The sequence below is a fragment of the Bombina bombina genome, chromosome 2, assembly GCF_027579735.1.
Source record: "Bombina bombina isolate aBomBom1 chromosome 2, aBomBom1.pri, whole genome shotgun sequence".
NCBI classification, from domain to species: Eukaryota; Metazoa; Chordata; class Amphibia; order Anura; family Bombinatoridae; genus Bombina; species Bombina bombina.
The window spans coordinates 387732108-387755568 of NC_069500.1; the positions used below are offsets into that span (position 1 = coordinate 387732108).

At 41.5% G+C, this 23461-nt stretch overlaps 1 protein-coding gene across 2 annotated transcripts in view; it reads right to left on the reverse strand.

Annotated features, from left to right (window-relative positions):
• The window catches only part of RIMBP2 (RIMS binding protein 2), a 1089352-nt gene that overhangs the window by 220124 nt on the left and 845767 nt on the right, over nucleotides 1-23461 (reverse strand). Inside the window, exon 11 of one of the 2 annotated variants that reach the window (XM_053701856.1) lies at nucleotides 5271-5291. The exons of the other annotated variant lie outside the window; for it this stretch is intronic. Coding sequence (XP_053557831.1) covers nucleotides 5271-5291 — 21 coding nt within the window. The remainder of the gene's footprint in view (nucleotides 1-5270; nucleotides 5292-23461) is intronic. 2 annotated transcript variants of the gene reach the window in all.

Below are 23461 nucleotides of genomic sequence, written 5' to 3' on the forward strand. Positions count from 1 at the left end.
ATGTTTATGATTTCTCCATTTATTTCTGAAATGTTTAAAAAAAAACAAAAAACAGAAGTATTGCTTTGCAGGATGGAGATACAATTGATTTGGCTGTGAGTTATGGAAGTTAAAAAACATAGCCATAAGAATTATTAAAGCTGGAGATATATTTGTTTTACTGGCAATAATTATAATTTTGATAATCAGATGTAGCTGTAAACATGTTTTTAAACCTCAGGGTTTTACATTATATTGATTCACAAAATATTTTTTGTATCTAGAAAAAAAAACCACACATGGTCGACATGAAATTACATAACACAATCTAGAACATGGAACTTTTAAGAAAACCGTTTGACTTCAGATCACCATCACTGTGTTAAGATTCAACACTACAAACATGACAGCAATTACTAGAATATCCCCATATGCACGTGACTTATACTAACCGTTCGTTCCTATTTTAATAGAAATCAGTAACAGCATGTTAATGCTCATATGGTAAAAGGTTCGATGAGTATACTTAAATTATTTTTCCACCTCTCCTTCAAAAAATAATTTATTTTACACATATTTCATACTAAAATGCCACCTTCAATCTGAGAGTAGGGAGAGACCAACTCCCAGTACCGTTATTTCATCAGTCAATTGTTTACATGTTGCTAAGTCAGCAAACCCGGGCATCAGTGTTATTTAAAGGGACATTGTACTGTAACGTTTTCTTTGCTTTTATGTGTTCAAAGTTATCTATTTTTCCCAATGTGGTGCATTTAATCTCTTATAATTAACCTCTTTTTTTACCTCTGGTATTTGAAATATCTGTATGTTGAAAATGTCACCCATTCTGCAAATATGAATATTTTTGTATTATTTCCAGATAAGCTATGTAAACAATAGTCATCAAGAAGCAATCTTGTTCACAGTATGGGGTGGAAGAGATAGGTGGTAAAATGTTAATTGTCAATTGCTCTCTCTAAGGGCACGATGATAAAACATTCACCTGCATGTAGAAAAAACTTGGGGGCTTTTAAAGCTTTATATTGCATTGCATGTGTCTCTCTTTCACATCCAGAACACAGTACAGAAAGATAAACATATTTCAAGTTAAAAAATGTAATGACAGCTTCTTTGATAATCCCAGAGTTGAGAGATTTAGATCATTGGGCCTTTAGTATTGGTAATTGTTTATAGACAGATAAGATAAGAAGGCTTTTGTTTTTAGAGAGAAAGATAAGATTAGAAGGCCTGCTCTTCCTTCAAGCTCAGCTAATTTAAATGGCATGTTCTGGAGAACAATGGATTGAGGCTTCATATCCAAAAGTAAACATAAAGGAACAATTTTCTGTACATTTAATTCTCATTAAAAAAAAGTCTCTCTGTTTTTTTTGTTTTGTTTTGTTAAGTTGCTTTCAGCCTCACACACATTAAATCTCTTATTATACTTGAAGGTTCTGTCATATCACCTCTCTCTCATCTCCCCTAAGATATTAAAATGCCACAAAACAATGTTTTTGGTAAGTTTTATTTAGAACATGTACCATTCTAGAAGCCCTATTTTGAATAGTTTATAGCCTTCTGGAGAACTGTATCAAATATTTAAAATGTGGCCTAATTTGTGATCTGAAGAGTGGCATAAGAGCCTTACTTATTAGTCTATTTTGTTTGATTCTCATTATTTCTATATCCGACTTTTTCTATATTTTTTTTTTATAAGCGATTTAATTAATCTTTAAGTTACTTCTCCATAAGAACAATCTGTAATTTCTTAAATTTAAAACTTTAGTTTTAATGTGGTTACACGGTATCTATACCTGAAAACTAAACTACACATTGATGCCTTGATCCTAAGCTCTCAGCCACAGACATGTCTAACACTAGATCACTTATTGTGAGCATTAAACCTAAAATAGCCTCCACCTTAACCAATTACTGAAGTGATTCTCCATCCAAAGATTCCAGAATATATCTACTCCTAGCTGATTTAGCAAGATATACCTCCCTGCCTTTATCTAACACATTACTATAACCTTGTCTTTCATGACAATTTTAATTCCTGCTACAATGAAGATCTATATATGACACCTATTGGAAACATATTTTCTCCCAGTTTTTTCCTCTTCCCTTTTCCTTTAGTTCATCACATTTACTGGGACATGTATATAAAACATTTTTTTTTTATTTTAAATAAGATGTCACGGCAAAATCTGATCCTTAAGTCCAAAGCAGAATTGATCATTTAATATAGAGTTTGATGCCTGGTTGGTTACTTAGGTGAATTTTCTATATTTTTAGCTTAGATGGACAGAAAACTTGAAAGCTACAGTGCTCTTAAAGGGACACTAAACCCAACATTTTTCTTTCATGATTCAGATAGAGAATACAAATTTAAACAACATTCCAAATTACTTCTATTATTTATTTAGCTTAATTTTATAGATATCCCTTATGGAAGAAATAGAAATGTACATGAGTGAGCCAATCCCACAAGGCTTCTATGTGCAGCAACCAATAAGCAGCTAATGAGCCTATCTAGATATGCTTTTCAGCAAAGAATATCAAGAGAATAAAACCAATTAGATAATAGAAGCAAATTAGAAAGTTTTTTAAAATTGCATGATCTTTCGAAATCATGAAAGAAAAAATGTTGGTTTCATGTCCCTTTAAGTAAAAAATGAAATTATTTATTCATTTTACACATTAACAGGAATTAAAATTGTAGCTATTTAAATTTGTTTCCAAAATAATATTATTTTAACATAAATTTTTAAAAAAAATGTAATGTGAGTTTTATCCGATATACACAGTCATATATACTTTAAATAGCTACAATTAAGTATCCTTTGCTATATTCAATTAGTTTCAGTGTGTAAGTGGGATGAGCCGTCATTCCTTAGACATGTATAAAGGTTTTTATCTGAATTTAGTGCAACACATAGGGACCTACTAAAATACAGAACAAAAAAAATTCATAATTTTGCATTTTTAGATATAAACAGCAGTCCATAACATTATTCTTTGAAAAAGGTGTGTTTAAGTATATATGCACAATGCAATGAGGTTATCATTTTATAGATCAATTATTGAATTACAACTGATGGTGATCTGAATCAGAACAAGTATCCTAGAACCTGTAGAATCATTCTTATAACCTGTCTTTTACATTTCTTAAATATTTTTTAGAAAGCATCTACTGCTTCAGATAAGTGGAAAATGTTTATATATAATAAGGTAAATGACCTGTTGACTCCAGAGCTCCCTCACATTTAGTGTTTTTCCCCTGTAGCTAGATAAGCAACTGCAATGGTCATTACAACTCACTAAACTTAGCCAAGGGTTTTCTTTGTAAAAACATTATTTTCTCTGAGTCTGTTTGAGATAATGAATTGTGAACCCTCTAAGGAGCAAATTAAAACTAGCTCTGTATAGAAGCATTAGAAGATGACCAACTGAACTGAATATGTGAGGCAGTCTTTCACGGTGATCAGAAATAAAAGTTATTATGGTCACATTTTATTGCTATTCATTTATAATATTTTTTTTGGTTTGCAATTATTTAGAAGTATTGCAAATAAAAGCTCCTTGCAGACTCTTTAAAAAAGTTTGCAGACTCTTTAAAAAAGTTTTTACAGGGTGTATTTGCACAGTACACCTTTCAATTTTTGTAATATCAAGTTGTGCTAATGTTAGCATATTGCTTATCGCGTCCCATACTGCTATTAGATCACCACTTGTAACCTGGCCCAGAATGTGTAATACATCTGAGCACTTCTTAAGCCCATTGTAAATCTTGTATAATAAGCAGTGATCATTTTTCTTTTGTCCAATCAATAGGTAATCATTAGCTACAAGTATTTAAAGAATATATTTTCAAAACAGTTATGCATCAATATGCAGCGGTGTGAAAAAAAACTGTACTCACTATTGATTGGGAATGAAAACACTTCTGAAAAGCTGAGATTAAATGAAAAAGCTACAAATATACTGAATATGTGATCAAATACCCGTATTATTAATTTTCAAAGTTCAAGTTGTGATTAAAAGAACATGGGCATTATAAGACCAAGCATAATAAATACATTTTAAATTTAATTTAGAATCTGTGACCTCTTAATTTCTCTTAAGACTTGCTTTAATTATTATTAAAAGCAAACTGTATGATCGTTCAGCTAATATTAGGTGCAAAAAATATACATCTGTCAACATAGCTTAGAAAAGGTTAAAATAATGAAGATTATTAAAAAATAAACCCCTAGAAAAAAATAAAAGTGGGTATAAAATGACAGCTGATGGAATTGTGTACAATGGATTATATGTTTCTCAACAAATTTTGCAATGTTGTTAGAGGTATTAAAAATGTACTATGCAAATGTTTATGGGCCAGTAATCCACTCCACAGGATATGGTGGAGAATTGCAAGTGAGGAATCCAGTTTAGGTTTTCACTACAAGCAACATTTTCTCACCTGCAGCTAATTAATGTCAATTAGCTCCTATTAAATAGCGTATTCTGGTGCTGCTAGTTAGAACCTGTATGGAAGAGACAGAATATGTGCGGAAGCTGTCTACAGGTTCTAGGCCTGTATGTTTGCAGTTGTGTGTAAAAGCCACCCAACTATTGTCAGGACTACTTTATTTTTATTTTTTTAGTAAGCGCTATTGTGCAAGGATTTTTCTCCTGTGTGCTAGAGCTATTCCCGGGACAAAATCCCAAGGAGAGGGGTATTTATATATATATATATATATATATATATATATATATATATATATATATATATATATATATATATATATATATAAAAATAACATTTTGCTGTAATAATGCCATTTGATAGTACCCATTAAATAGGGTGGCCATATTGCCGCTTTAAAAAGGGACACATATGAAAAATACACATATCATGGCTGTTTAAAGAAATGCTTTGCATAAGAACCCTGACATATGTATTTTTCATGTGTGTCCCTTTTTAAAGCGGCAATATGGTCAGCCTACCATTAAATGGCTAGTATTATAATAGGTAAGCATAAAAGTGTAGGAGCATGGGTATAACTAATCAAGATCAGTGGTGGACCATCTGGAGTTTAAATTACCATGTCTAATGTATGTAAATCAGTAGAATTGTTAAATCAGCATTATTTACTAATGTAAAACTGAAATAGGAAAGGTGAGATGTTTAAATGCCTCTCTTTCCAAATGATATTTCTGAGCAAGGTTGTAAGAATGATTCCACAGCACTGCACATGCATGGGGTACCGAGTGGACACAAAGCCAGAGATACACAATTCAAATACCTGCATGCTGTCCAAAGTGTTCTGGGTGAAAGGCAAAGCGATAAATTCAGACAAAACACAATAAACAAAAGTCAAAAATTAAAATAAATGTAAAAGAAAAACAGTTTAATACACATTGTTGCACATAAAGAAAAGAGACAAAACAACAGAAACCACTTACATGTTATGCAATGCATGCAGGACACACTGAAGTACATCACCCACATCAAGGGGTCAATCACAATTCTTTAGAAAAATGTAGCTCATGGTTTTCAACAGAAAATCACCATTAAAGTCTTATGGAGGTTTTTGTAGATATATAATTTGATTTGATTTTCTAAAGTATTGTGATTGACCCCCAAGACTGATAACACTGTATATTTATTGTACACTAAAATTACTTTTTTTCACATCAAATGTATGTGGGTCCCTTGCAATTAATGGAACCTGGAAACCTGGGTAACTAATTGGTTACTCAGTACAGTAAACAAATACTACTATGGGCATTGATTTTTTTATTTAACCTGAAAACCCATAAATATTGCTTTTACATATAGGGCTCTATTAAAGAAGCTGCAAATGCAGCTACAGAGCGTCTCCGAGCTGCTTCTTAACCTGCTACGCCACATGTAAAGTGGCATTTCATTATCCCCCTGGACTTCCCCAACAGGGGAGATTGACAGACCACGCATGCTTGTGATTGGCCACAGGAGCAGGGGGCAGCATTGCACACGTGGCGAATTGTGCAATGATAAATGTGGACAGCATATTGCTGCCTGCTAGACGCGATGCCAGGCTGACAGGGGCAGAAATGTCTGCCCCTTTCTGTCGGGTAGTTCTTAAATGGAGCCCGATAAAATAAAACTCAAATATTAGACTCAAGTACTTAAAAAAAACAAAATTTATGCTTACTTGATAAATTGATTTATTTTGGATGTGATGAGTCCACGGCTTGAGTAATTATTGTTGGGAATATCACTCCTGGCCAGCAGGAGGAGGCAAAGAGCACCACAGTTAAACTGTTAAGTATCACTCCCTTACCCACAACCCCCAGTCATTCAACCGAAGGGAAATGGAGAAAAAGGAGTAACACAAGGTGTAGAGGTGTCTGAGTTTATAGTCAAAATAACAACTGTCTTAAAATAAAGGGTGGGGCTGTAGACTTACCATATCCGGAAATAAATACCTTTATCAGGTAAGTATACATTTTGCTTTTCTTTCATAAGATATGGTGAGTCCACGGCTTGAGTAATTACTGTTGGGAACCAATACCCAAGCTAGAGAACACTGTTAATTAGGGAGGGACAAGACAGGCAGTCCTAAATAGACGGCACCACCGATTGAAGAACCTTTCTCCCAAAAGAAGCCTCAGCCGAGGTAAAATTTTGAAAAAAGTATGTAGAGAAAACCAAGTTGCAGCCTTGCAAATTTGTTCCACAGAAGCTTCATTTTTGAAAGCCCAAGAAGAGGAAACAGCTCTTGTGGAATGAGCCGTAATTCTCTCAGGAGGCTGCTGTCTATCAGTCTCATAAGCCAAACAAACTTCGTAACCAAAAAGAAAAAGTAGTAGCAGTAGCTTTCTGACCTTTACGTTTCCCAGAGAAACAGACTAAGAGGGCAGAGGACTGGCGAAAATCCTTTGTCGCCTGTAAGTAGAATTTAAGAGCACATACAACATACAAATTGTGTCCTAATCCTTCTTCTTCCAAAGAATGTTCAACAATTTCCTGATTGATATTGCTATTAGAAACAACCTTAGGAAGGAAACCTAACTTAGTACGAAGAACCAACTTATCGGCATGAAAAATAAGATAAGGGGAATCACACTGCAGAGCTGAGAGTTCTGAGACTTTTCGAGCAGAAGAGATAGCAACAAGAAACAAAACCTTCCAAGATAACAACTTAATGTCTATGGAATGCAACGGCTCAAACGGAGCCAGCTTGTAAAGGAGGAACAACATACTTATAGACAGGCCTGATTTTGACCAAGGCCTGACAAAAAGATTGCACATCTGGCACATCCGCCAAACATTTATGTAGGAAAACTGAAAAAGTCTGCCCCCAACCTGATCCGATCCTGGATTGGGGGAAAACCCTTCATGCTGATTTGGAATCAGCTGCAGCTTTCTTTGATTATTTCCTCTTGTTCCAACACTGATTGGGTTTCCAAGAAGACTTGGATTGTTCCTGCTTGGAAGAAGTTACAAAAGGAACGAAAATTACTCTGACGTCCTTTAGGCCTATATTTATTTTGAGGTAGAAAAGACCCTTTTCCACCCATAATATCAGAGATAATTTCTGCCAAACTGGGTCCAAACAAGGTTTTGCCTTTGCAAGGAATCGCCAGAAGCTTGACTTTCAACCATAATGCCCTGGGGCTAGGACAGCGAAACTAGAAGTTTAAGCTCCTAGTCTAACAACCTGTAAAATGGCATCTACAATAAAGGAATTGGCCAACTTAAGAGCTTTAATCCTATCTTGAATTTCATTCATGGAGTCTCTACTTGAAGAGAATCAGACAAGGCAATACACACCGCAGGTTGCCATTGGAGACCTTGATGAACATAAATCTTATTCAAATAAGCCTCCAGCTTCTTGTCCATTGGATCCTTAAAAGAGCAACTATCCTCAATAGGAATAGTGGTTCTCTTAGCCAGAATGGAAATGGCCCCTTCAACTTTGTGTACAGTATACAAAGGGTCTTTAATGGAGTCGTCGACAGGAAACATTTTCTTAAAAATAGGAGACGCAGAAAAAGACACCTATGGGTTCTCCCATTACTGTGAGTTAATCTCCCTAGCACGGTCCGGCACAGGAAGGTTCATCAAAGAAACTATTAAGTTTACTAGATTTCTTAGGAGTGACAACGACAGGGGAATCAGAGTTATCTAAAGAAGCTAAAACCTCCTTTAACAATACACAAAGGTGTTCAAGCTTAAATCTGAAGGATACCACCTAAGGCTCAGAAGGAGGAATTATACTGTCCGAATCTGAGATTTCACCCTCAGAAAGTCCCAATGTATCTTCCTCATCAGACTTATCAGAAAGGGCAACTTGGGAAGCAGAACTGAGGACAGGCACCTTACTTTCTAAATATCTAGATTTCCTTTTCCCTGAATTCTGGGGATGGCAGTTTATGCCACAGATACCGCTGAAGATACCTGGGCAGCAATTTCTGTTTTTAAATAAACTTCACTAGGAGTTATAGAGGAACCGCAGGACACTGCATGTGACACCATTGAGGCTTGAAACGTAGCAGGAGAAAGCTGAGGTATTATTTTAACAGCATCATCCTGAGAGATATTAGGCTCAAAAAACATAAATGATGCTTACCTGATAATTTCATTTTCTTCTGATGGAAAGATTCCACAGCTGCATTCATTACTTTTGGGAATTAATAACCTGGCCACCAGGAGGAGGCAAAGACACCCCAGCTAAAGGCTTAAATACTCCTCCCACTCCCTTCATCCCCCAGTCATTCTGCTGAGGAACAAGAAACATTAGAAGAAATATCAGGGTGAAAGGTGTCAGAAGAATAATAAGGATGCCCCATATACAATTACGGGTGTGGAGCTGTGGACTCTTTCCATCAGAAGAAAAGGAAATTATCAGGTAAGCATAATTTATGTTTTTCATCTTAAATGGAAAGAGTCCACAGCTGCATTCATTACTTTTGGTAAACAATACCCAAGCTATAGAGGACACTGAATGCCAAGATGGGAGGGTACAATAGGCGGCCCATATTGAGGGCACCAGGCCTCTACCAAATAAAAAAAACCTGCTTCGTCCGAAGCCGATAACATTTTTAAAGGAAAAGCCCCAAGGACACTGACTCACAGCTAGTCCAGATGCAACCAAAGCCACCAGACTTATACAGGTCCCTAAAAAGGGGAACACAAAACCTCAATCGAGGCCCCCCGAGAAGGAGAGTATACCCTCAGAACCTGAAGGAAGAGTAGACCCATTTCTGAAATTGATGGAGCAAGTTGAAAGGAAATTCTATATCCTAGCAGACTGAGCTAACGGATAGACTCAACAAGGCTCATACATGCAGAGGAGACTGTGACCTGAACGCAGCACCCTAGATCGCTCGGCCATCCTGACCTGTAGACCCACACCCACCTGGACCAACCCAGCCCCAGCGATCCAAAATAGGGGAACAGAAGAATCCCGAAACTGGTACAGGAACGAGCGTAAGGATAACACAGCCATCCCCCCAGAGTACAAGTACAACCCGACTATGAAAATAGACGACAAGGCCATAGATCTAAGGATCTATCCAAATAAAGGCCCAACAAGTCTGACTTGGAGCCAGCAAGACCCCAGGGGGAACCAATCCCACCTGTCTACCTCCCATCCAGGAGAAGCCCCAAGAAAGGACTCCATCTCCATAGGGAGGAGAATAGCCCCTAAAGAAAAGGGATGAAGCCGGAAGGGCAATAACTGTCCTCAAGGCCCGAAGCCATCGGCTAATGGGAAGATAAATCCCCAACACGAATGCCCTAGAAAAGGACCCCCCCAAGTAGCTTGCCAAGCATAGACAAAGCCAACCCATTTGCCTGCAGAGCAGGGAATCCACAGGTTACACTGGCAAGCTGACCAAGGGAATGTAACTGTAAGGCGCACCAGAAGTTGGAACTCCAGCGCCAGCAGCTGGGTATGAACTAACAACTCTTGAGGCGCAAGTCAAAAAGCTAATCCTAGAGCACCTGGGCTGCTCTGTTGCAAAGAGTAATAAATACTCCAAAAACCTGGCCACCATGACCAGGTCAGATAGATGGAGCAAGGACATAGCTGTGGAACACCCCGACCAGCACTGAGATCCAAGATTCCAAACCAACCCAAGACTGGGTCAGGAAAAAAGCCAAGCAAAGCCTCAGCAACCGGAAGTCTCAGGAAGAAAAACAGGTCCAGGCACCTAATAGTTCAGGCAACCTTACCCTATAACTAAACACCCCAACTGGCCAAAAAGCCAGACACAAGGGATATGAATACATATCCAGAGAATCCGGATAGTGCAAAGAACTCGAAAGCCCCGATCCAAGGAAGGAACCACCCCTAGCTAAAGTCCAACGCTCCAAGGAGCAAGGCTAGAAGTCTTATGAAGAGACATCTCAGGACAACATAAGGGATACCTCGAGGTCAAAAAACCCTTCTAGCAGGGCTAGACTCCCCATCACCTCCACACCAGCAAAGGACACAGGGAAGAGAAAGGCGCTAAGCCTTCCCAGCTTCAGAAACCCCAAGCTAAGCAAAGTCCCCACAGGGATCATCCATCAACCGGAAATACAGATCCCTAAAAGGAGATCCACCCAGAAACAATGGAAGGAGACCCAAAGGTCTCCTCACTCAGACAGTACACGTCAAGAGTAAGAGCTGCATTTAGATACACTATAAATAGCGTATGTGCACACCTGCAAGGTGCCAAGAGTAGCAACTGGTTTAAAACTGAAAACCCTTCGCATTCTAGACAGCCTATTCTGATTCAAGCTGTTGGATCAAGCCCACAAGGGCAATCCAGAGTCCCAAAACTGAAGGCCAAACTGCTCAAATTGCAGCAATGGGGCGCTAAGCCCTCCAACCCTCCACCGCATGGGGGAGGAAAAACACTAGGTTCTGATGATATCAGATGTCAGATAGAGTGACGCAGCAGAAAAACTCCCCTGACCTGGTCATCTATGACTGAAGGCTATAAGGATTGCAAGAATACTTCCCGCCTTTACTTAGTTGAACATGAAAACCAATAATAACCTGAGCACTCGGCGCTTCTACCGTACCAGCCGAGCAGAACAGCACTACGTGTCTGAACAGCCGCAAGACCGAACGAACCGAACAGGACCAGCCTGCACTCAGGGTCCTAACTGGCAAGCTGCATACATTTTCCTTCATAGGGGAAAAAAGACTAACATGTCCAAAACAACTTCCGAAGAAGAACAAAGAGTATCGATCCCAGAAGGTTCCTGAAGGAAACAAACTAAATAAAAGATATCCCATCGGATACAAATAAAATATAAGGCAACCTGGAGGTAAGCGCCCAAAAAGACACAGGCCTACCTGCAGGACCAGCCAAACGGAGCCCTGTCTTCCAAAAAAACTGGGAAAGATCTCAAACAAATGACAATCAGGAGATTACCTCATTCCCACATGTCAAAATAGTCTCAGTGTCAGAATCCTCCGTAATTGAATATGAAATTAGCACAGTCTCTGCATCAGAATCCTCCATAACTAGTAGAGAATATATAAATATGGACTAAAGTAGTAAAACAAAAATGGCACCTGACACCCACAATGGCTGGGGCACTCACCACCTCCTATGACCAGACCCCTGCGGACTATAATATTTCCTTTGCCACATGGTCGGGAATGCAGAAATGGAAAATGGGACGTAACCACGGCCGACACAAGGTGAACCGTACAGTCCAAAAACCAAAAGGCTGCGTCATTTCCAAAGGCCCTTAATGTTCCAACCACAAGCCCATAAACATTACACATAAGCAGGTTGAATCACATAACAAACATGATTATAAACCCCCCTGTTCAATAACCCCCCTCAGGACAGGAAATATTAACCCTCAATTCCAAGATACTAAAAGAGACTCACTGAGACCCTTGTGATAAGATAGACCCGCAAGGTGGTAGCCTCTCGGGAAAACACTCACATTACAGTACATTTAGAAATAAAGTAAAATGAAATGATCTTACCGGAATCTACACCGTGGAACAGGAACACCGCCTTTCAAGTGTGATGGATAGTATCATTGCCTCCGCCATGGACTTGAGAGAAGAAAGCAGGCAGCATAACGAAGTTCGACAATGCCGACTGCTTGAGGAGCTGTTAACATGAGTCAGGAAGGTTTCGCAGAAAGAATCTCCCTGCATTTCTGGACTCTAACTTTCATCCAAGCCCTCACTGAGAGACTGACAGGGCTACTTAAAACTCCTGTCCCATGCCGAAGAGTACTACCCTCCATAAGAGACAAAAAATTAAAACTTCTGACACTTCTCTACCAACCTCCTGGGATGAAAGGCAAAGAATGACTGGGTGATGAGGGGAGTGGGAGGAGTATTTAATCCTTTGGCTGGGGTGACTTTGCCTCCTCCTGGTGGCGAGGTTCTTAATTCCCAAAAGTAATGAATGCAGCTGTGGACTCTTTCCATTTAAGAAGAAAATGTTACCTTTATTTTACAAGGTTTTCTTGACACATGAAGAACAAAATTGCATAGGAGCTGCAATTTGTGCATCTAAACATAATAAGCATGAATTCATGAGAGCAGGCTCTTGCTCCATATCAGACATGTTGTGAAACAGTAAATAAACTTGTACAGATAAGTTTCAAAGATTTTAATATTCAAATAAAATAAGTCAAGGAAAAAAATCACTTTAAATTTTATCCCAAATTAGGATCAATCCCCAGATAAAATTATGTGAGAAAAGTTAAGAAAACCCCCTGCAAAACATTTAATAAACATCAAATAAAACTTCTAAAATACCCCTCAGGCAACCCCACACCTCAATTATTGAGGTGCCTTACCGCTACCAATTAAGACTGGATCACCCAGAAATGGAGAAAAACACATTTTTCCTCAGAAACGTTATGTAGTAAAGCCGGTTATGTGACCGCAACTGCTGAGCTCAAATACTTGCTGCGACACAGAGAGCACTAAAAACAGCTTAATGGTACACGGAGTACCAGAAATAACTGTTTTTTCAAACTTTTAAAATGTTGCATTGTTTTATTTCAAAGCAAAGGGTAAATGAATAAGCTGCTGAAATAGATAATTCAGCCTTACTTTCAGTTTCAAGTTGTATTGTTTTATCAAGTAAATATGCGTCAGAAAATAAAGCCCAATAAAAACATTTTACCCTTTCTTTTAAAAAAAGTTTAAATGTTAGTCTCACACATGCTACACTGCTTGCTTCATGCCCCAGTGTAACCCATACAACATGATTATCTATGTCCCAATAAAAAAGCAGTGTTTTTAATTTGTTAAGTGCATGGTCTCCCCAACTGGAAGAAACAGCACTTACCTGCTCCGCTGTCCGGCATGTAGACAGTTACAAGGTATGAGAAGACACGGTTCTTCACAGAGACCTTTGAAAAAAGAAAGAACAGAGTAGCCAACTCTGGCTTTCTAAACTAGGGCAGCAATTGTTAGGAAAAATCAGTAAGTACCTCTTTACAAGTTCCTAACTGCTTGAAAGCCACCACTACCCGACTGCAAGGGATGATGTGGAATACGGCTATGCTCCAAAACTTGCTTGTAGATTAAATCAAAATTTTTCTTCAGGCACCTAAACTTAAGCTCCTTCATGCACCAAAGGCAAAGAGAATGACTGGGGGTTGTGGGTAAGGGAGTGATACTTAACAGTTTAACTGTGGTGCTCTTTGCCTCCTCCTGCTGGCCAGGAGTGATATTCCCAAAAGTAATTACTCAAGCCGTATTCTAGGAAAGAAAAAACATAGTTTATGTAAGAATTTACCTGATAAATTAATTTCTTTCATATTGGCAAGAGTCCATAAGCTAGTGACGTATGGGATATACATTCCTACCAGGAGGGGCAAAGTTTCCCAAACCTCAAAATGCCTATAAATACACCCCCCACCACACCCACAATTCAGTTTAACGAATAGCCAAGAAGTAGGGTGATAAGAAAGGAGTGAAAGCATCAACAAGGAATTGGAATAATTGTGCTTTATACAAAAAAATCATAACCACCATAAAAAGGGTGGGTCTCATGGACTCTTGCCAATATGAAAGAAATGAATTTATCAGGTAAATTCTTACATAAATTATGTTTTCTTTCATGTAATTGGCAAGAGTCCATGAGCTAGTGACGTATGGGATAGCAAATACCCAAGATGCTTGATTCATCATGCTTATTTGGAACGGAGTTCCAATATTTTGAAACTCCGTGCAATTCTCAGAGCTCTTCAGTTTTGGCCTCTTCTGAAGAGAGAACCGTTTATTTGTTTTCAGACAGACAATGTCACAACCGTGGTATATGTGAATCATCAAGGTGGGACCCACAGTCCTCAAGCTATGAAAGAAGTATCTCGGATACTTGCTTGGGCGGAATCCAGCTCCTGTTTAATTTCTGCGGTCCATATCCCAGGTATAGACAATTGGGAAGCGGATTATCTCAGTTACCAGACTTTGCATCTGGGAGAGTGGTCTCTTCACCCAGATGTGTTTTTTCAGATTGTTCAGATGTGGGGGCTTCCAGAAATAGATCTGATGGCTTCTCATCTAAACAGGAAACTTCCCAGGTATCTGTCCAGGTCCATGGCTTCATTCATTACTATTGGAAATTAAGAACCTGGCCACCAGGAGGAGACAAAGACACCCCAGCCAAAGGCTTAAATACCTCCCCCACTTCCCTCATCCCCCAGTCATTCTGCCGAGGGAACCAGGAACAGTAGGAGAAATATCAGGATATAAATGGTGCCAGAAGATGAATAAATTTAGGTCCGCCCATCGGAGATACAGGTGGGAGCCGTGGACTCTCCTCCCCTCGATGGAAATTAAATTATCAGGTAAGCATAATTTATGTTTTCCATCTAAAGGGGAGGAGATGACATCCCCACCAGATCCACAAACAATGTCCTCCTTGACCACAAAGGAGCAATCAGAATGGCAGAGGCTCGCTCCTGTTTGATGTGTGCCCCTACACGAGGCAGAAGTGGTAACGGTGGAAAAATGTAAGCAAGGCTGAATCCCCAAGGAACCGGTAAGGCATCTATCAGCACTGCCTTGGGATCCCTTGACCTCGACCTCGAGGTAGCTTGCAATTGAGTCTGGACACCATATCATCTATCTCCGGCGTTCCCCATCTGAGACACATCTCTGCAAACATCCCAGGGTGAAAAGACCATTATCTGCTGAGAATGTCCGCTTCCCAGTTGTCCACACCTAGAATGTGAATAGCTGAAAGCAAGCAGTAGTGGGACTACACCCACTCCAGAATCCGAGACACCTCCCTCATCGCGAGGAAGCTCCTCGTAACCCCCTGAAGGTTGATGTAGGCCACTGAGTTAATGTTGTCGGTCTGGATTCTGATGAAACTGACCGACCGACTGCCTTCAGAACATTGTAAATTGCTCGTAGTTCCAGGATATTGATCGGAAGGAGAGACTCCCTGGACCACTTTCCTTGTGTCATCCTGGCACCCCAAACAGCTCCCCATCCCGTCAGACTGGCGTCCGTGGTCACAATCACCCAGGACGGTCTCAGGAAGGATGTCTCCTTGGACAGCTGCTCCGGACGAATCCACCAAGAGAGGGAGTTCCGAGTCCGAGCATCCATGGATATCAGCTGTGATAGATCTGAATGATCGCCATTCCACTGTCTCAACATGCACAATTGAAGAGGTCTGAGATGGAACCTGGCAAATGGGATGACATCTATGCTTGAAACCATGAGACCTATCACCTCCATACATTGAGCCACTGATGGGATTGTGGAGGACTGAAGGGGAAGACAGGTGGACACAAGCTTCCTGCGTCGCTGATCTGTGAGCAATATCTTGATGGACATAGAGTCTATTATCGGGCCCAGGAACTACACTCTGTTGCTGGGAACCAGGGAACTCTTTCCTGAGTTGATCTTCCAACCGTGAGATTGGAGAAAAAGAAGAAGAGCCCAGATGTATGTCGTCCAAGTACGGAGCCACCGCAATGCCCATGGATCTGGCCACTGCAAGCAGCACCCCCAGAACCTTCGTGAAGGCTCTTGGGGCTGTCGCCAGACCAAACAGAAGGACCACAAACTGGAAGTGTTGGTCCAGTAATGCAAATCTTAGGACCTTGAAGTGGTCCCTGTGAATTGACACATGAAGGTAAGCGTCCTTCAAGTCTACAGTTGTCATGAACTGTCCCTCTTGAACTAGGGGCAGAAAAGATCTGATCATTTCCATTTTGAACGATGGAACACTCGGAAACCTGTTTAAATACCTTAGGTCCAGAATCGGGCAGAATGTGCCCTCCTTCTTTGGAACCACAAAAAGGTTGGAATAGTACCCTAAACCCTTTTCTGCTAGGGGTACTGGTACAATAACCCAGAGAGAGGCGAGATCCCTCACACACTCTAGAAAGGCCTCTCTCTTCTCTGGTCTTGAAGACAGGTTTGACAGGAGGAATCTGCCCCCGGGCGGATGGGATCTGAACCCTATCCTGTAACCCTGGGAGACAACTTCTAGAACCCAAGGGTCCTGAACGTCCTGCAACCATGCCTCTGAGAACAGAGATAATCTGCCCCTACGTGATCCGGAGACCGGTCAGAGGCCACCCCTTCATGCTGATTTAGTCCCTGTGGGCTTCTTGCTCTGCTTAGATTTGTTCCAAGATTTAGCCGGCTTCCAAGATCCCTTTTACTGGACTGCTTTCGCGGTGGGTTGCTGGTGCTGGGCTTTGTCCGCACAAGAGGGACGAAAAGTAGATCCCTTAGACTTAGCCTTCTTATCCTGTGGTAGGAAAGCACCCTTGCCTCCAGTGACCATGGATATGATCAAATCCAATCCTGGACCAAACAGTATCTTTCCTTGAAACAACAGGGACAACAACCTCAATTTAGAGGTCATGTCCGCAGACCAAGATTTTAGCCATAGAGCCCTGCGCGCTAAAACAGAAAAACATGACACCTTAGCATTCAAGCGAATAATTTGCATATTGGCATCACAGATGAAAGAATTGGCGACCCTAAGTGCCTTAATCTTCTCCTGTATCTCATTGATGGGGGTCTCCCCTTGACCATTTCACACAGGGATTCACACCAATATGTCGCAGCTCCAGCGACTGCCGCAACGGCCGCTGCTGGCTGAAAAACAAACCCTGTGTGATGAAACATCGTTCTCAACATGTTTTTTAGATTTTTATCCATGGGCTATTTAAAAAACGAACTATCCTCGAGGGGAATAGTCGTCTGCTTCTCGAGTGTAAAGATAGCCGCATCCACCTTAGGGATGGTCCCCCACAGCTTAAGCTCAGAGTCCGGAACGGGGAACAGTTTTTTAAAACAAGAAGATGGGGAAAAGGACAAACCTAATCGCTCCCATTCATTCTTAATAATATTTGCCATCTTAACGGGAACCGGGAAAGTCTGAGGTATTACCCTGTCCTCGTATACCTTGTCAAGCTTAGGAATCGCAGGTTCCTCTGGGATCTTAGCTTCCAGAACCTCCAGAGTAGCAAGCACCTGCCGCAGCAGAAAGCACAAATTCTCCATCGTAAACCTATAACCAGGCTCCTCCACAGCCGGAGGTTTAGATGACGCAGACTCCGACCCAGAAATGGCCTCCTCCGAAGAGTCGAAGTGGGCCTCGTCATCGTATAGAGCCTCTGGATCTTCCATCAGCGTAAACAAACCCTGGGCTGGGCCGCCATGATACACCCTACGCTTGCGCTTAGCATTGTAAAGCATGGATCACCTTCGAAACCGCTGATTCCAGTTGGTCCGCAAAGTTTGACGGCCAACGAATCTCTCCCGAAGGAGTAACGGTTCGACCCCAGGGCACTGCATGTGCAATCGGAGAGGAGTGTAGGGAACGCACCTCACGAGACGAAGAACCCTCAGAGGTGGGCGGCTCAGTAATACTAGAGATCCGTTTACATTTAGATGTTGTAACTTTATCAAGGCATGTGGAACATAGTTGAGCAGGTTGATCTACCAGAACCTCCTAACAATAAACACAGGAATGAGACTTTGTTAAAGAGAGAGAGCCCTCTAACGCATCAGAGTCCTCCATAGCTTGCGCTTTTGATCAGACTAACTAATTTACAAAAAGGGCACCTTTATACTGCCAATGGCCGAGGCACTCACCACCTCCTAGGACCCGGACCACAGAAACCGCTTTACGTCTCCTGCACCACAGATCAACAGAGAAGGAGAGATAGGCACACCTAGTCACATGGAGAGTCTGGCAGGACTGCCCCTGCACTGGGGAAAAACGCTGCAAAAATGGCCGTTCAAGATTCTCGCAAATAACCTGAAAGTTCCACACATTTCCAGAGCCTCATCTCACACATAACGCAGCAATGACACAATAAACAATACCATGCATAAACCCCCCCTCTGTTCAATAATCCCCCTTCCAGGAATATTTACCCCTGATTATGTAAAGATAAAGAGGCGCCACACTGTGACCCTGTCTTCTATGTTATCATTAGTAATAAAAAATGAAACAATCTTACCAGAATCTATGCCATGGAACAGGAACACGGCCCTTCAAGTGTGACAGGTTAGTAGTCTCGCTCCTGACATGGACTTGAGTGTAGAAAGCAGGCAGTAAAACTCGTCAACGCTGATTGCTTGTGGAGCTGTTAATATGAGTCGGGATGGTCTCGCAGAAAGACTCTCCCTGCATCTCCGGACTCTAACTTTCGCCCAGGCTCTCACTGAGAGGCTGACAGGATTACTTAAAACTCCAGTCCCAATGCGAAGAGTACTACCCTCCATAAGAGACTACTCCAAAACTCCGGAACTTCTCTGCCATCCTCCTGTGACAAGAGGCAAAGAATGACTGGGGGATGAGGGAAGTGGGGGAGGTATTTAAGCCTTTGGCTGGGGTGTCTTTCCTCCTCCTGGTGGCCAGGTTCTTAATTCCCAATAGTAATGAATGAAGCCATGGACTCTCCTCCCCTTTAGATGGAAAGAAGCCATCAAGCTAAGGAGGCCGACACATTTTGGTTCAGACCCTGGACAGCACTTGTTTATTGGTGGGTGAATTTATCCACTAATCAGCAAGAACAACCCAGGTTGTGAACCAAAAAATGGTCCGGCTTCTAAACTTACATTCTTGCTTTTCAAATAAAGATACCAAGAGAATGAAGAAAAATTAATAATAGGAGTAAATTAGAAAGTTGCTTAAAATTGCATGCTCTATCTGAATCATGAAAGAAAAAACAAAATTTATGCTTACCAGATAAATTTATTTCTCTTGTGGTGTATCCAGTCCACGGATTCATCCATTACTTGTGGGATATTCTCCTTCCCAACAGGAAGTTGCAAGAGGATCACCCACAGCAGAGTCATTCGACCGAAGACAAGCAAGAGAAAGGAGAAACTATAGGGTGCAGTGGTGACTGTAGTTTAAAAATAAAAAACACCTGCCTTAAAATGACAGGGCGGGCCGTGGACTGGATACACCACAAGAGAAATAAATTTATCTGGTAAGCATAAATTTTGTTTTCGCTTGTAAGGTGTATCCAGTCCACGGATTGATCCATTACTTGTGGGATACCAATACCAAAGCTATAGGACACGGATGAAGGGAGGGAAAAGGCAGGCGCTTAAACGGAAGGCACCACTGCCTGTAAGACCTTTCTCCCAAAAATAGCCTCCGAAGAAGCAAAAGTATCAAATTTGTAGAATTTAGCAAAAGTATGAAGCGAAGACCAAGTCGCTGCCTTACAAATCTGTTCAACAGAAGCCCCATTTTTAAAAGCCCATGTGGAAGCCACCGCTCTAGTGGAATGAGCTGTAATTCTCTCAGGAGGCTGCTGGCCAGCAGTCTCATAAGCTAAGCGGATTATACTTCTTAACCAAAAAGAAAGAGAAGTTGCTGAAGCCTTTTGGCCTTTCCTCTGTCCAGAGTAGACAACAAACAATGCAGATGTTTGACGAAAATCTTTAGTAGCTTGTAAATAAAACTTTAAAGCACAAACCACGTCAAGATTGTGTAAAAGACGTTCTTTCTTTGAAGAAGGATTAGGACACAGTGACGGAACAACAATCTACTGATTGATATTCTTATTAGATACCACCTTAGGAAGAAACCCAGGTTTGGTACGCAAAACTACCTTATCTGCATGGAAGATCAGATAAGGGGAATCACACTGCAAGGCAGATAACTCTGAAACTCTTCGAGCCTAAGAGATAGCTACCAGAAACAGAACTTTCCAAGATAAAAGCTTGATATCTATGTAATGCAGAGGTTCAAACGGAACCCCTTGAAGAACTAAAATTAAACTCCATGGCGGAGCAACAGGTTTAAACACAGGCTTGATTCTAACTAAAGCCTGACAAAACGCCTGAACGTCTGGAACATCCGCTAGACACTTGTGCAAAAGAATAGACAGAGCAGAAATCTGTCCCTTTAAGGAACTAGCTGACAATCCCTTCTCCAATCCTTCTTGGAGAAAAGATAATATCCTGGGAATCCTGACTTTACTCCATGAGTAACCCTTGTATTCACACCAATGAAGATATTTACACCATATCTTATGATAGATTTTCCTGGTGACAGGCTTTCGAGCCTGAATTAAGGTATCAATGACTGACTCGGAGAAACCACGTTTTGATAAAATCAAGCGTTCAATCTCCAAGCAGTCAGACGCAGAGAAATTAGATTTGGATGGTTGAAAGGACCCTGAAGTAGAAGGTCCTGCCTCAGCGGTAGAGTCCATGGTGGAAGGGATGACATGTCCACCAGATCTGCATACCAAGTCCTGCGTGGCCACGCAGGAGCTATCAAAATCACTGAAGCTCTCTCCTGCTTGATCTTGGCAATCAGTCGAGGGAGCAGAGGAAATGGTGGAAACACATAAGCCAGGTTGAAAGACCAAGGCGCTGCTAGAGCATCTATCAGCACTGCCTTGGGATCCCTGGACCTGGATCCGTAACAAGGAAGCTTGGCGTTCTGACGAGACGCCATGAGATCCAGTTCTGGTTTGCCCCAAAGTTGAATCAACTGTGCAAACACCTCTGGATGGAGTTCCCCCTCCCCCGGATGAAAAGTCTGTCGACTTAGAAAATCCGCCTCCCAGTTCTCTACTCCTGGGATATGGATAGCTGATAGATGGCAAGAGTGAACTTCTGCCCATAGAATTATTTTTGAAACCTCCAACATTGCTAGGGAACTCCTTGTTCCCCCTTGATGGTTGATGTAGGCTACAGTGGTGATATTGTCCGACTGAAATCTGATGAACCTGACCGCAGCTAGCTGAGGCCAAGCCTGAAGAGCATTGAATATCGCTCTGAGCCACTGAAGGGCGAGAAGAAGAATAAAGAACACGGCAGGATTTTAGAAGTTTTGACAACCTGGCCTCTGTCAGGTAAATCTTCATTTCTACAGAATCTATCAGAGTTCCTAGGAAGGAAACTCTTGTGAGAGGGGATAGAGAACTCTTTTCTTCATTCACTTTCCACCCATGCGACCTCAGGAATGCCAGAACAATGTCTGTATGGGACCTGGCTATTTGAAAATTCGACGCCTGTATTAGAATGTCGTCTAGGTAAGGGGCTATTGCTATACCCCGCGGCCTTAGGACCGCTAGGAGTGACCCGAGAACCTTCGTAAAGATTCTTGGTGCCGTAGCTAACCCAAAGGGAAGAGCTGGTAATGCCTGTCTAGGAAGGCTGAGAAACCGATGATGATCTCTGTGTATCGGAATGTGCAGATAAGCACCCTTTAAGTCCACGGTAGTCATATATTGACCCTCCTGGATCATAGGTAGGATGGTTCGAATAGTCTCCATCTTGAAGGATGGGACCCTGAGAAATTTGTTTAGGATCTTGAGATCTAAGATTGGTCTGAAGGTTCCCTCTTTCTTGGGAACCACAAATAGATTTGAATAGAAGCCTTGCCCCTGTTCCTCCTTTGGAACTGGGTGGATCACTCCCATAACTAGGAGGTCTTGAACACAATGTAAGAATGCCTCTCTCTTTATCTGGTTTGCAGATAATTGTGAGAGATAAAATCTTCCTTTTGGGGAAGAAGCTTTGAAGTCCAGAAGATATCCCTGGGACACGATGTCCAATGCCAAGGGATCCTGGACATCTCTTGCCCAAGCCTGGGCGAAGAGAGAAAGTCTGCCCCCTACTAGATCCGTTACCGGATCGGGGGCTGATCTTTCATGCTGTCTTAGAGGCAGCAGCAGGTTTTTTGGCCTGCTTTCCTTTGTTCCAAGCCTAGTTAGGTCTCCAGACCGGCTTGGACTGGGCAAAATTTCCCTTATGTTTTGTATTAGAGGAAGTTGAAGCTGTGCCACTCTTGAAGTTTTGAAAGGCACGAAAATTAGGCTGTTTGGTCTTTAATTTGTTGGACCTATCCTGAGGAAGGGCGTGACCTTTTCCTCCAGTAATATCAGAAATGATCTCCTTCAGTCCAGGCCCGAATAGGGTCTGCCCCTTGAAGGAAATGTTAAGAAGCTTAGACTTTGAAGTAACGTCAGCTGACCAGGATTTAAGCCATAGCGCCCTACACGCCTGAATAGCAAAACCTGAGTTCTTAGCCGTTAGTTTGGTTAAATGAACAACTGCGTCAGAAACAAATGAATTGGCTAGCTTAAGAGCTTTAAGCTTGTCAAGGATATCATCCAATGGGGTTTCTACCTGTAGAGCCTCTTCTAGAGACTCAAACCAGAAGGCCGCAGCAGCAGTGACAGGGGCAATGCATGCAAGGAGCTGGAGAATAAAACCTTGTTGAATAAAAATTTTCTTAAGGTAACCCTCTAATTTTTTGTCCATTGGATCTAGAAAAGCACAACTGTCCTCGACAGGGATAGTTGTACGCTTCGCTAGAGTAGAGACTGCTCCCTCCACCTTAGGGACCGTTTGCCACAAGTCCCGTGTAGCAGCATCTATGGGAAACATCTTTTTAAAAACAGGAGGGGGAGAGAACGGTACACCTGGTCTATCCCATTCCTTAGTAATAATTTCTGAAAACCTCTTAGGTATTGGAAAAACATCAGTGTAAACAGGCACTGCATAGTATTTATCCAATTTACACAATTTCTCTGGGACTACAATGGCATCACAGTCATCCAGAGTTGCTAAAACCTCCCTGAGCAACATGCGGAGGTGTTCAAGCTTAAATTTAAATGTAGACATATCAGAATCAGGTTGAAGTGTCTTCCCTGAGTCAGAAAAATCACCCACAGATAGAAGCTCTCCTTCTTCGGCTTCTGCACATTGTGAGGGTATATCGGACATAGCTACTAAAGGGTCAGAGAGCTCTGTATTTGTTCTAGCCCCAGAGCTGTCTCGCTTTCCTTGTAACCCTGGCAGTTTGGACAATACTTCTGTAAGAGTATGATTCATAACTGCCGCCATGTCTTGTAAAGCATACGCAATGGGCGCGCTAGATGTACTTGGTGCCCCTTGAGCGGGAGTTATAGGCTCTGACACGTTGGGAGAGTTAGATGGCATAACTTCCCCCTTGTCAATTTTCTCTGGTGATAAATCTTTAAAAGCCAGAATATGGTCTTTATAACTTA